The sequence below is a fragment of the Dermacentor variabilis genome, chromosome 4 (assembly GCF_050947875.1).
Source record: "Dermacentor variabilis isolate Ectoservices chromosome 4, ASM5094787v1, whole genome shotgun sequence".
Lineage (NCBI taxonomy): Eukaryota > Metazoa > Arthropoda > Arachnida > Ixodida > Ixodidae > Dermacentor > Dermacentor variabilis.
The window spans coordinates 175481786-175495946 of record NC_134571.1 but is presented as its reverse complement, the minus strand read 5'-3'; the positions used below and the strand labels follow the sequence as shown (position 1 = coordinate 175495946).

The 14161-nt window shown below is 46.0% G+C and overlaps 1 protein-coding gene and 1 non-coding gene across 2 annotated transcripts; one reads left to right on the top strand and one right to left on the bottom strand.

Annotated features, from left to right (window-relative positions):
- Positions 1-1535: 1535 nt before the first annotated feature.
- On the top strand, positions 1536-13593 carry LOC142578075 (uncharacterized). The gene is made up of 2 exons (XM_075687496.1): positions 1536-1577; positions 12364-13593. Exons 1-2 carry the CDS (start codon positions 1569-1571, stop codon positions 13321-13323), a joined length of 969 nt encoding a protein of 322 aa, XP_075543611.1. The 5' UTR covers positions 1536-1568; the 3' UTR covers positions 13324-13593.
- TRNAS-UGA (transfer RNA serine (anticodon UGA)) lies at positions 3445-3517 on the bottom strand. The gene has a single exon. It is a non-coding gene; the product is annotated as a tRNA-Ser (tRNA).
- Positions 13594-14161: the final 568 nt, after the last annotated feature.

Here is a 14161-nt window from a genome sequence, read left to right as displayed (position 1 = left end):
GCGCTAATATAACGAATAGTATTTGGCATTGTCAGAGACCAGTTTTATTTCTGGCTACCTAGCTATATAGCCATCCCACCAAAGATGTGGGCCGGTCTCGAAGGTAGTGCAGCGTGAAAATGTAGGCCGTTCGCGGTGGGTATGCGCCACTGGGTATGTGCGGCTGTTTTAACGAACCTGTTTGACGCAGACTTGTGTCACGGTGCATGTGCCGCTAGGTTAAGCGCCGAATTCTTGGTGGCGTCGCGAGATGTCGCAGCGTGTCCAGAGGGAAGCGCCAGAGAGGAGCCCGGCAGGAGCCCGCGCCTCAAGCACGACGCGTTTCGGCTGCTTGCCTATTTGGATAGCCACTGTGAATGGGTTCAGCCCGGAATTTCTTTTTCTGCCCGTTCACCTCCTTTTTTTTCTTGGAGTGGCCAGATGCTAGCATAATTCGTCCGCTCTTTCTTTCATCTCTTTGTCTCTTACGCGAACAATGTTTGCATGGAAACAGTGGCTACGTGTCTCGTGCTGGCGAAGCACGAGGAGACAAGGATTGACCAAGTTTGTTTGCAAGCATTTCTTTGCCCCCCCCCCCCCCCTCCGCCTGATTTCATATGTGTCCCCCTTGCCAGATGGTATACCGTCGAACTCTCAACTAAATTGCGTTTGAGTGGGCTGTTTGTCATCGTCTCTGCATGTATCGCTTCAATTTGGACGCTCTTGGGAAAAAATATAAATCTACCTGTTTTATTATCGCATGCTGTTATTATTGTGTAATTGTTGTAAGATAAAGCGAGCTGATGCCGAAATAAAACGAACAGGGCTTGATAGTGCATGCACTTGCTTCTTATGTTTTGCCCAGTGGACTCACGTAGACGCCGACCACGTCACCACAGAACAAAGGGTACGTGTACATTGCCATGGACAGCTTCGTATAAAGGGATGCTAGAAGAAAATAATCCAGCAGTATCAGTAAACAATACTGACATAATGCCATGAAGGCCAATCTTACCGCGACAAGAGGCTTCGTAACCTAAAGAAGGTGCAAAACGTAACAAGGAAGGCGACGCCGCTGTGACGTTCCCGCCACTAACAGCTGTGGCGCCATGGCCTTTGGCGAGTTTTGTTCGAGCGTAGTTAAAATTTTTTCGGTAAAAGTTGACTGCATCGTAGAGTAAAGGAACCAACTGCTGAATATAACAAGACTGGAAAGCCTATAGCGCTCCACAACGGCTCAAATAAAATACTTCGAAGTCTGTGACGTCAAACTGACGTACCCACGCTGAGATTTGGGCACGAAATAATGAATAAGATAGAGCTTCGGTCTTCATTTCCTCTTCTTATATGCAACCTGTTACTGCGAAATCAGGTAAAATAGCCTTTTGAAAGAACTTTTTATCCGCCTAAGTTTTTTGTTTCTTTCTCTTATGCATACCTTGAATACAGCGCTAATTTTGTTATTTCGATGCAATGTGCATATGTTATCTGATGAACGTCATAGCGCAGGACGCGCCTGTTACCGTGCTGGTTTTTACCCGCAGGTGAAGCTTGTAGCCGTTTGGGTGCCGGTGATCACATTAGCGGCAATGTGCAAGGTGAGCCTGCCTAATATTATCGTGCGTCAATGAGAAGCGATAGGACTACATTTCCGGGTTGGGCGCAACGTCCCCATATCTTGGAAACCTCTGAACGTTCTACACTGTTGTGAAATGTGGACTATGAGTGATTTCAAAATAAAACAAGCGAAAGTCGGTCCTGTAATCATTTTAGACGTTTAGGCTTCTAAACTATTTAAACCATACCAAGCTCGGGAAGATTCTGAGCTGAAGATGCAGTAAAAGCTAGCTTGTGCGTTGTGAGGATGACTTAAAATAATAAATATTACCTTTATTTTCTAAAGGTTCTGAGAAAATTATTGATTGTCGTATTGTAGCTTTTGCTGAAAAAGAATATTTATTTCTGAGTGTCAGTATGCGTTTGGAAAACATTTACGCACGCAAGTTGCCCTTCTTTAACAAAAATTTATTCTGAACAACATGGAAGAGCTTCTTCTGAGAATGGGTGGTTTTATAGCTTGCAGCGAGGGTTTTGACAGCATGCATCGTTTCCTATTGTTGCAAAAGCTAATTGGTTATGCTATACGAGGCACTGCTCTGTACGTAATCTTATCTTACAAGAAGCACAGAAAGCCGCCACTACACCTTGTTACTGCGCACGTGTCAGGCCTGTTAAGGTTCGCGTTCCGCAAGTAAACATCTTAAGTCCCCAATTTTTTTGCTGTCTACGCAAACGACTTAGTTAATGTTAATCGTAACACAAAACTAGAGAAGGGAGTGGTTTAACATGCGACACAGAATATATATATATATATATATATATATATATATATATATATATATATATATAAACGAGAAGAAAGGGGGTTAACCGCGGGCCCTGCTTTTTATTAGTCATATCAACAAACACTCACACCATGGACAACATAAGGGAAATTACTTGTGCTTAATAAATGAAATAAGGAAACGGTAAATTCATGGAAATTAAAGTGAATGAAAAAAAAAAATTACCGACGATTACGTTACTTCCTAATGCGAAATGTGAGCGCAGCAAATAAGCTGTTTCACCTTTTGGATAGATTGAGGCAAAGAAATCGAGCAACACATGTATGCGCTATCACATAATTTTTTTTTATTTTTCACACGTATTCCTTTAACAAAGACTCCACTAACAGTTCTTGACAGTCATGAAGGAAGCTTTGTGGTCGGAGAAATAGACTGATATATGTTCGACTTGGTACACCAATGCTTGATTCTCAAAGACGAGATCTATACAAGTGCCTCGCGAGGTTGTCACAGCCGTGGGGGAAGCAGAGGCTAAGCGCCGCCGCCGAGAAGACCCTGCCGTTCGCGCCGCCGAAGCGGAGGCTCATCGCCGCCGTCGAGAGCAACCAGCAGTAAGCGAGGCTGAAGCAGAAGCTCATCGCCGCCGCCGAGAAGACCCTGCAGTTCGCGCCGCCGAAGCGGAGGCTCATCGCCGCCGTCGAGAGCAACCAGCAGTAAGCGGAAGCGGAGGGGGGCGGCGTGTACACCCAGCGGCAAACGATGGGGGCAGAAGCGCGCGCAGCAAGCGGACAACACGATAAAGGGAGGAGGGAAGAGATAGCAGCGACTGACTGATGCCGCTGACGGCGATAGTGAGTCAACCCCAGCTATCCGCCACACAAGAACAGGGGGGGGGGGGGGGGACCCTTTCCTCCTCTTTCTGCATGGCGGCGACGGTGTTCTATGCAGTCACGTTATCTTGACTCTCTAGCGGCGTCAGCGGCATCCAGCGGTATCAGTCGGTCGCTGCTAGCGCTGGGGGGATGAAAGGGGGGCGGAGCTGGTTACGAGGCCGACGACGACGCCGACGACGACGCGAAACCCAGGAACGGACGCCAAAGAGCTGCGCTCTAAAACAACTTGCCGCAGGTGGGAACCGAACCCACAACCTTCGCAATTCACGTGCGATGCTCTACCAATTGAGCTACCGCGGCGCCGTTTTCCCGTCCACTTTCTTGGGTATTTATGTGTCCTAGCACAACCCTGGGAGTGTTAGCCAGCGCCACCACTCACAGACTTTGACGGCGGACGTGGAACGTCCTTTTTGAAGCAGGCGTCACGAGACCGTGATCTTTTTGGGCTGAAGGCAGCTGGTCAATAAACCCACCTATGTTACCTAAAGGCATCAATGTTGCCGGATTTGAGACCCTCGTTATGTAATAAACGAGAAGAAAGGAGGTTAACCAAGGGGCCAGATTTTCATTAGTCATATCAAAAAACGAAATTGTACATGAAATGTGGCCTTTCCAAGAGAGGCTTGATGTAATGTGAATACCAAGGTATTCATATGAGAACACAGTCTTCAAAGAAGTATTAGTGATGCGGTAAAGGGACGAAACAGGTGATTACGGAAAGCAGTAGTAGCAAAAAAAAGAGTAGTGGCTATTCCGTATATTCATTCAGTGTCGCACAGGCTTAAAGAAGTTGCAAGTAGATATGATGTTAATGTTGCTTTCACTGCTCCCAATAAGCTAGGTAAGATATGTGCTGCCGTACAGAATAAAAAGGAGCGGGTAAAAGGCAAAAAACGAACAGATATTTGTCCAGTGAAGCTCAATAAGAACAACAGTTTTACTGACTGTCGTATGGATGTGGCGTATAAAATTCCCCTTAGCTGTGGCCAGTTCTACGTAGGGCAAACGGGACGGTGTATCAATCAGAGGCTAATGGAACATAAAAGGTCGTTAACTGGTGGGTCGCCTTCTAATCTTCCGCTACATTGCCGAGATTGTAACTGCACGCCAGAGTTAGATGAATGCGCGATATTGTACAGGCATAAGAATGAAGATACGCGTCTTATGGTAGAGGCATGGCATATCTTTAATGGTGGAAGTGCGTGCGTGAGTCAGCCTTCGATTACTTTACATAAGGAAGAGATTAAGTGTCTTAAAAGTTATCTCACACGTAGCCCGGCACGTGTACCCGACTGACACGTGGTGTTACCACTCCTGAGCATGCGCAGATGAGTTTTGTGTCTTCTTCTTTTTTCGCCTCAGTGCTCCCTTCAGTTGATAGTCGGCGTTCGTGTTGTCCACTTCTCTACTCTTGTGTCCAGTCTGCACGCCTCACTTCTTTTTTGCATGATGTTCTAGATATGCGCATATGTTTTCATTTCCTTATGTTAAATCCTATCAACCATATGTTGCACCATTGGTTAATAGCATCGAGGTCAAATTGAAGGGTTTTCGTATCATCAGCACTCGATAGGCAACACAATCATCGGCAAATCGATTAATGTACGAGTAAATACGCGAAGGCAAGTCATTAATGTAAGTAAGAAAGAGTAAAGAGCCCCAGATCGAACAGCAGTGTGCTCTGAATTTACGTCATTCGCAGACGGAACGAGGGAACAGTTAGTAACAAGGATTCCTAACCAATAGACCATATTACAGTCTATGTCAAGCTGGCGTAGTTTGTAGAGGAGCAGTTTATGACATACCTTTCAAGGGTTTTAGAAAAGTCTAGAAAAATGCATTCATTTAAATAAGAACGATCAAGGATTGCATGAAGTTTGTGAGTGAAACGTATTAGCTCGGTTTCAAAAGAATATGATTTGCGAAAACCATGTTGTGATGGCGAAAAGAAAAAAAAAAGAATTTGCTTCAAGAAAGTTAGCAAGCTTCGAAAACAAAAATACAAACAACTATTTTGCAAGGAATTCTTGTGAGGGAAGTCGGCTGGTAATTTAAAGGGGATTACTGGTTACCTGACCTGAAAAGTACAATCACCTCCCCGATCTTCAATTCAGCCGAGAGAGATTCCGTGTCCAATGTATGTTGAAATGGCTTAATTAAAGCAATTGACGAATACACAATTGTGGCTTTCAAAAACTATAAATTTCAGCGTAGTCGGGTGAAGAGGAAAACGTTAATTTCTTAATTACATTTTCAACACCACTAGAATGAATAATTATAGAAAACATAGTGGTGTATTCGCAGTATGACAATTCTGGCAGCGACGTTGACAAAGCAGCGTCAGCTATTCATATAGTTATTGATAAAGAGTATATTGATCGCCAGAAAAGTTGCACGAGAAAGCGATGTTAATCAAGGATGTGTAGAGTTGTCGAAAGCTTTACTTTGTTATCAGGGTTGGTACTTACAGAGCGCCAGAACTTTCGCGGGTCGGTTATCAGCATGCATGGTCAGGTATTTTGCCGACAGCTCTTTGATATTGCATGACAGGCTGTGTATTCTTCAGAAGTGTGTTTATACAATTCCTAGCGCATGTCAGTATGACGTAACCTGTCTAATCCCGAAACCCGCCATTTTTATTACAGCGAAGCTGCATAAGCCTAGCTGATTCGTGCGTCCGTCTGTCCGTCCGTCCGTCCGTCCGTCCGTCTGTTGGTCGCCTGTACGTTGAAATCTCACCCGGCGCAACCCCATGCACATCTGCAAAAAAGAAAAGAAAGGGAGGCGCGCGATTAGCCAAGACCACCAAGATAGCACAATGCCTGACCTATGACGTCACGCTACCTGGCCCAAAATTTCTACTGACAAGGCAGGCCTGATAAAAGAGGTGACTTTCAAAATCACTGTTGCTTACTCGGGAGCATCCCCATTAGATGCTATGGCAGCCGGCAAGGTAACGTGGTGTTGGATTAGCGGCACTAGTAGTGACGTTGTTGGTCCCCGTTGCAGCCGATCACGCGCGCAGCAGTTTCTCCACGACTCCGTAATGTGTAGGCCAAGCGTCATACGCACCCCTTACGAGCAGGCAGCTTTCGATCAGCAGCGCCATCAGCGGAACCGGGAACGTGCTCGTCTATGCCGTGCCGATGCTGCAGCCAAGACACAATAACAGGCTCGTGCAGCCGAGCGCAAGCAGCAAATGCGTACCGAGAATCCGGCAGCCTACCAAGCCATCGTTTAATGAACCGTCGGGACTGACTCAGTGATAAACACCGGAGCCGCCTGTTTCATCTTCGCTAGTTAACCGTCTTGGCGGACTGCTCGGGCGGTGATTTTGTTCCTAGGCGCTAATATGAAGGTTATGCCATGGTGCGGGGCGGTTTAAATTATTAGGTGAAGAGGGATCTTTTTGTTGGTTATTTCACTATCTTTTTCTATATGCATGCTCCAGTTAGAGTGAAAGCTACGGTCATCAAAGTGGTGAAAACGATATATCTATAAATGTGCAGAGATCGCTGTTAATTGCCTCAGTTAACGTTCTTGTAGTGAGTAATAAACTTACAATATTTAAAGTTTTAGGTGGCGAAGTGTTGATCTGAAAAGTTCTCGGAATGATCTCTTAAGCCAGGTAAGTATGTAACGTTAGAAACAAAATCAGGTTCACATGTTAGTAGCAGATCAAGAATGTTCGACATGGATGAAGATCTTGTAGTCGGTTTCCGGACTAGCTGAGTGAGCGAAAATGTGCAACACAAATCTAAAAAATATCGCGCTATAGTGTGTTCTAGGAGTAAGCTAATGGTGGTTAAGAATACCATGCTATGTTAGGAGTATTAAAGTTTGCTGACAGAAACAGTGGCGAAGTGGGGTAACGTCATAGAACACTGTTAATGACATGGTGTAATTCATTTACAAAAGTGCTAGTATATGAAGGGGGACGGTACCAAAGTCCCATAACAACTTTTTTATGATTGTTATTTCAATTGAAGCCCAAAGCATTTCAAGGTTGATTCAATGCCCTGAGAAGGAAAACTTTTGGGGACCCAAAACACCACCTCCAGGCCTGTTGGTGCGGCCGACTCTACAAATTGTAAAATGGTCAACGAATCGAAATATTTCAGTGTCACAAACGTTAGAATCTAACCAGGTTTCCGTTAGTGCCCCAATGTCAGCAGTACAAGTCTCAATGGCGGGAACGAGACAGTCGTGTTTATTTAGTACGCTTCTTATGTTGTAGAAAACAGTTTAAGGTGATGAACGGAATTAACTACCTCTCCCCTGTTCCTATACAGCAGTGTGTGCTATATTGCGTGAAAAGCGCCAATCGCCTGTTCGATGAACACGCGCAACAATCGTGTCAGATGTCGTGTCAAACATGAATTGATTGTTATTTATTAATTTCTTGTATGTCAATTTAAGAGGTGTTTCCTCAAGCACGAAAAGCCTTTCCCGGGCATGGCATGTGGCGGACGAAAAATGTTCGCTGGCGCGTACGTCTTTTTTTTTGTTTTAACAGCGCGCGCATCGAAAACACTCTCTTTTCATTCATAGTTGGAAAATTTGCCAATAAGTAATCGACACTTATTTGATACGTATGACCTCAGGCGATGAGCGAGCTTGGTTGCGTCAGGAGGTAAGCAATCAGCAACGCAGGGTAGAATATCTTTGATGCGTGTTTCGGTTTGCACCCGATTCATTCGAATCCAGAAGGTACTGGAATAAAAGGTTGTTTCAACTTCAGTGGTCTTGCATTTCACTTCATCGTGCTTGGGAAAGGTCGTTCTGCATCACCATTTTTGAAGCGAAGCTTTATACCGCCACCGTGTAAGGAAATTTTCGTGTCGTAAGCAAAAAACTCCCCATACGTGGGCCGATTTGGAAGCTAGTGCAATGCCGGGCCGATCCGCGGTGGAGGTGAAGCAGGCGTTAGGCCCTCCCCGAACGTGAGCCGATCACGAAGATCGTGCAATACCGGCCCGACCCACGGCGGAGGTGAAGCGGGCGTTAAGCACTGCCCATACGTCGGCCGATCCCGAAGATAGTGCAATACCGGCCTGACCCACGGCGGAGGTGAAGCGGGCGTTAAGCACTCCCTGTATCGTCAGGTCGCGCATGCGCTCCTGGAATGGCCCCTTCCGATTAGACTGATCAACGAAGCACGTGTCTGTTATCGGACAGTCAGCGAAAGCTATATATACCTGTAATCATCCCTGAATAAAGCACTTCTTGTTCTTGTTGCATCCATGCTGGTGGTCGTCACTGCCCACCCGAACACTCCCCACACGTGGGCGGATCTAGAATATAGTGCAATACCGGGCCGACCCGCGGCGGAGGTGAAGCAGGCGTTAAGCACTCCCCTAGGGGGTCGATCTCGAAGATAGTGCAATGTCGGGCCGACCAGCGGCGGAGGTGAAGCAGGCGTTAAGCACTTCCCAACGTGGGCCGATCGCGAAGCTAGTGCAATGCCGGGCCCACCCACGGCGGTGGCGAAGCAGGCGTTAAGCACTCGCCATACGTGGGCCGATCCCGAAGATAGTGTGATGCCCGGCCGACGCACGGCGGTGGTGAAGCAGGCGTTAAGCCCTCCCCTTCTTGGGCCTATCTCGAAGATAGTGAAATGCCGGGCCGACCGGGGGCGGAGGCGCAGTTCGCCATAAGGGGCGCACGTACACAGCTTCGTTGGTCATTCTTCTTCACAGAGCGGGAGAGCACTGAGATTTTTTTTTACACCGGATCCTGCGAAACGACAGTTTGGTTTTCTACATTTTCAAGTCTCGTCATTTTCAATTCGAGTGTGTCAAGCCTTTCCTCGATACTCTTAACTTTCGTGTCTATGTTTATCTGATTAGATTTAATAGACTTTACGTCGGCGGCAAGCTCTGTGTGACACTTAGATGAGTGGATAGATGGCACTTGCAGATCCTTTAAAAGAGAGAAAATGATGTACATTTGTTTCGAAGGGCCATCTGGCAACGATTCAACATCAAGTAAAGCTTAATTACCAGTGTTAGGGCCTGGGTTGGTTTCGATATCTCCAGCGCACAGGAGTAGAAAATGCATTGGAAAACACTATCAAGCAATGGAATAGAGAACACGTGCCCACGGTAGCAAAGGAAGAGAACGATTCTCAGTTTTTCTAGTATGCAAGGATTATCTGTGACACACCTAGAAAGCCCATAAGCGACGAACGTAGCATGTTGCCGAAGGTGGTCTCGTGCCCCTAAGTTAGAAGCAGTTTTACTTAAAGGGAATCGAAAAAAAAAACAGATTGTACAAACAACAAAAACGCCAGGCCTCTTCTTCAGTCAACATATTTCGTGGAACGCTCATTAGAACCTCGTGGCTGGAAAACTATCCAAAGTCATGGGCACATTGAACTGCCTTTATTAGCTTACATAAAATAGAAAATTACTAATTTTATAGTAATTTTTATAGCCTACTACGAATGGAATAGTGCCATAAGCAAATCGAATCTAATATCAAATAGTTTTCGAATAGTTTGGAGAAGCCTTCTCATCAATATTGTTAAACAATTTTACATCCTGGTAATGCCAAAATTTGAAAGATTCTGTCATTACACTCTTAAACAAATGTACACCCATTGGGCTGTATACCTGCCACACAACAATAATTGTCATCTGTCTTGCTTGCGTTTCCTTTCTTGAAAAGTTGGCGCTCGCTACTTTCCTGACGAGAATGCGCTGAAATGCTGATAACGCGCATGCAGTTCTTGACTTGGAAGTGCCGGGCTCGCAGCGCTAAAGAAACGAAATGCGGACAGGAGAGATGATGAGTTTTGTTGTGTGGCAAGATACGACCCAAAGGGTGTAATTTTGCTTAAGAGTGTATACTGCACATAATAAACCATGACTAGGAACATTCAAATACGCAGCCAATTACAAGTCCGTAAATATATTAATTTACCACTCCTTATTTGCCTCACACATTACTTATACGCACCTTGTGTGGGGCACAACAACTGTATCTAACCTCAGGAAAATACACTTACTACACAAAAAGATGATACGTATCATAGCAAACGTGCCATATCACAATCACAGTGAGCATCTCTTTAAACACTACAACATACCCACTATCTACTGCCTATACAACCGCTCTCTCCTTCGTATGTGGCACTCAAACTGAAATTCTGAAAACAGCGTATTTAATGAAATTGTTTGTCTGCAAAAAAATACAGGTATACCTATATTACCCGTCATGGAGAATATTGGTCTATACCACCTTCAAGAGCCAACTATTGGGTGCAAATGACGAAAAATAAATTACCCAGAATGCTTAATTCATTTCATGATGACGGCATTCACATTATTAACATTACATGGTCAACTGCTGTTACTTATCAGAACCTTCTCCTAATTAATGAATCAATTGTGTTTTATTTTTCACCTGTATTCACATATCCGTGTTGTTAAATGTTTCTAATAACATAATTTTTGCTCATTCTGTTCTTTCTCCTAATCATTCCAATATTAATCGAGCACCATTTCTTTTCACCTTTAATTATGCATCGTCAAGTCTACGCAAGTTTCACTCTTATTTACGTAACGTATTGCCAAGTGTATGTTATGTGGTGGTGTGTACTATCTGCATTGTTTTTGCTTGCCATTATCCAATTTCTTTATTCGCCTATTGAAAATTCTCTTCAATTGAATATTTACTGCACTTAACATTTCTATGTAATGCTTCTGCATACGGTTGATTGCGCGACTCACTGTCACCATGTAACACGGGGGTTAAGGGCACCTCAAGCTGCCTCACTGCAGCTTTTGTCTTAGCCCCGCAATTGTATTTTTAGCAATGGAAACAAACAAATCAATAAATAGATAAATAAAGAAGAAGGAATAGCCTTGTTGTAGGCCTACGAGACGAGTTCGTGCAGGTGGGTGAAAGTAGTCTTGAGGGAGGGAGAGTGTGTCGGTCCCAAGGGCGACCTCGGGATCCCCAGCAGCGAGTCGCAGGAGTGTCACAGTCCACATCTCGCAAAAAAAAAAAAATTGCACATGAACAGCTGGTAAGAGCGAATGATGGCCTATCCTGCTGCTGGACACATTAGCAAAACTCAAGCGATGATTAGGCCGCAGTCACTTATGAAAATGTTTGTGAATACGGCTTTATGGAATTTAGCTGCGCTTCTTCTCGTATCATCCTGGATTCATCTTCATGAGGAGAACGCTATATCAACGGACGCAACAAGGTCGGGAAGCACAAAACAAAGCGCTCTTGTCAATCATGCTTAGTCGACTTTCATCTCCGAAATGTTTCATAAAACGTGGTCACGAAATCCCGTTTGCCAAAGACGATACCGAGTGTTTTTAAAGCACCAAAAGATGTGTGGCAAATGTCACGTGTCCTGTCGAATAATTTTCTTTACATGCGCGAGAAAAACTGCTCAGAGAGTGCCTCCAGGAAGTTTGTTTTTTTACGGCTGACCGTCGAGACTGATGCAATAACAAAACCGTGCTTACTGACACCGTAAACTTCTATTGGCCCCATAAACTCTGCGAGCATCCATCAAGGGGTGCTGGCAAATACAAATTTTACACCCCGCCAAATGCGCTGAAATGATAAAAGCTTGCTGTGAGTTGCGAAATATTTAACATGCAATGAATAAATCGAATTCAAAAGTGTGATGTCGTGGTACTTTTGAGTTCAATATCAAACGCATTGTAATTTATCCTTCAAAATAGCTTTTCTATATTGTCGTCTTAGGTCCCGTACCCCTTCCCGCTTCTTGTTATGCTTCCGTCGAAACCCGGCCGCATTTCGATGGGGGCGAAATGCGATAACACCCGTTTGCTTTGATTCAGTTGCACGTAGATTTAAGTGCAAGTTAAAAAAAAACCCCAAGTGGACCAAATTATTTCGGAGTCCCTCACTACTGCGTGTCGCGTGAAATCCCCTAATTTGTTTTCCGTTGAAACGCTCTTAAGAACCCTCAACAAAACGACAACAGTTGTTACTTCATCAGTTTCCGTTCCTAGCTTCGCTACGCACGTGAATGCACTTCGCTCTGTCTACACCGCGAGTTATCATCATACTCTGACTGATTAACAGTGTGCGGCTCAGTGTGAGCAACTGTCGGGTGCTGACAAAGTACAACAGCGTCACGCATTTTTCGCTTCCAGATCTACTACACTATCCTGCTTTACAAGTTCTATCGAACATACAAGGACACCAAAGGCAGGGCGTTCGACGGGGCCCCCAAGGCGGCTGCAAAAAGTGTACAAGCGGAAGGCGACCGAACATTCATAGTTCGCACGCCAGATGACGTCACTGCACAGAACATCTCCAAGTCTATGGAAGGCACAACCCTCACTACGAAGTCTCAAATCGTCGGCGCCAAGTCGCGCCGACAGTCTGTGGGCGCTGAAGACCAGACCACCACAATACAACCACGAGGGTCAAAGTCCAGAAAGTCCGACGACCGCTCGCGGAGGCAGTCGGTGGCCTCCGGAGACCGCACTACCACCGTGCTACCACCAAAGACAAAGTCTGGCAAGTTGGGTGATCGCTCGCGGAGGCACTCGGTTGATGAGGGCACCACCACCATACTACCGGCAGGGAAAAATTATGGCAAATCTGGCGGCCGCTCGCGGAGACAGTCGGCTGCCAGCGAGACACGCAGAGATGTCTCGACACTTCTGGGAGACATGTCGAAGAGGCAGGCTGTCGGTGCCAATAGACGAGGCACCACCGGCGCAGCTACCACGACTCGCAAGCCGGCCATTAGAGAGTCGCGCCGACCTTCCGTCTTTGGCGCAGCTGGTGCACAGAAGGACGGCAAAAAGTCGCAGCGAGCGTCTCGCACCGCCGCTGCTGATGCGAGTGCCATGACGGAGACGACGCGGAAGACAGCCCCCCGCTCGCGACGGCAATCCGTAGCCGCTGAAGGCGATGACACCCAGCGTCCGAGCAGCGCCGGTTCCACGCCCCCCCTGCAGACCTCGCGGAGGCAATCTGTCGCTGCCGTCGCCGCACTTGCAGCAGCGCAGCTGGCCGCTCAAGATAGGTCTCGCCGGAAGTCCCTAACCGGCGCAGACTCAACCGGCGTTGGCGCTACTTCCACGCCGAAGAAGTACATGTGATGGTCCCGTCGACAGTCCGTGGCCGCCGTGGGAGCCAAGAGCCCGTCCCGACGGTCCAGCTCGCCTCCGCTGCCCACGGGTATCGTGGACAGTAGCGGAATTTCCAGGAAGTCTGGCGGTCGGTAGGCGGCCTAACATTCGAGAGTGCGCATATGTTACAGAGTTGGAATAATCCATGCGGTATATTTGAAATGATGTCGAAAGTGGTGGTCGATGATAGAAGGCCGCAGGAGATATTGATGAAAATGTTTTAAAAACAGTCAGACGTTAACGCGACTGTGAAATAAAATCAGCGGATAAGTCTACCAACGCTGCCTTTGTGTGTTAGAATGCGTTTTGTACACTGTTGCCGAAAAGATGAAGCCAGCACTACAGTACAGTCTTGTGGCTATTTGTTCCCGTTACGTTCTCACCTGGAAGATTATAAATTCAATTTTCACTGTTTTGCCTATAACACGATCTATTTTGCAATTTTCGCATTTCACAACGAAGCGTAGTTGTAAGGGTGACGGTGCTACTAGTGCTAAAGATTTCGAACGATTCCCATACAGCATTGAACCGTAGCGCAATCGATAGAGCAGTGCACGGGTCGCAAGTTCTGAGTTTGTCCACCACCTACCGTGCGTTGTACTTTCTTCCCTTTTAATTTGCTACTTGTTTTTGATAATTCTGGCATTTAAAAAGAAAGAGACTATTTCATTTCTGAACAAAAGGAGGTTAACGATGAAGTTGCGCCTTCCGAGCGGCCATAAGAACAGCGAATGTCGTCATAAAAACGCATGTCAACATATGGCATTGAAAAGTTTATTATCACATGATCACCGACCTGCGTTGCTTA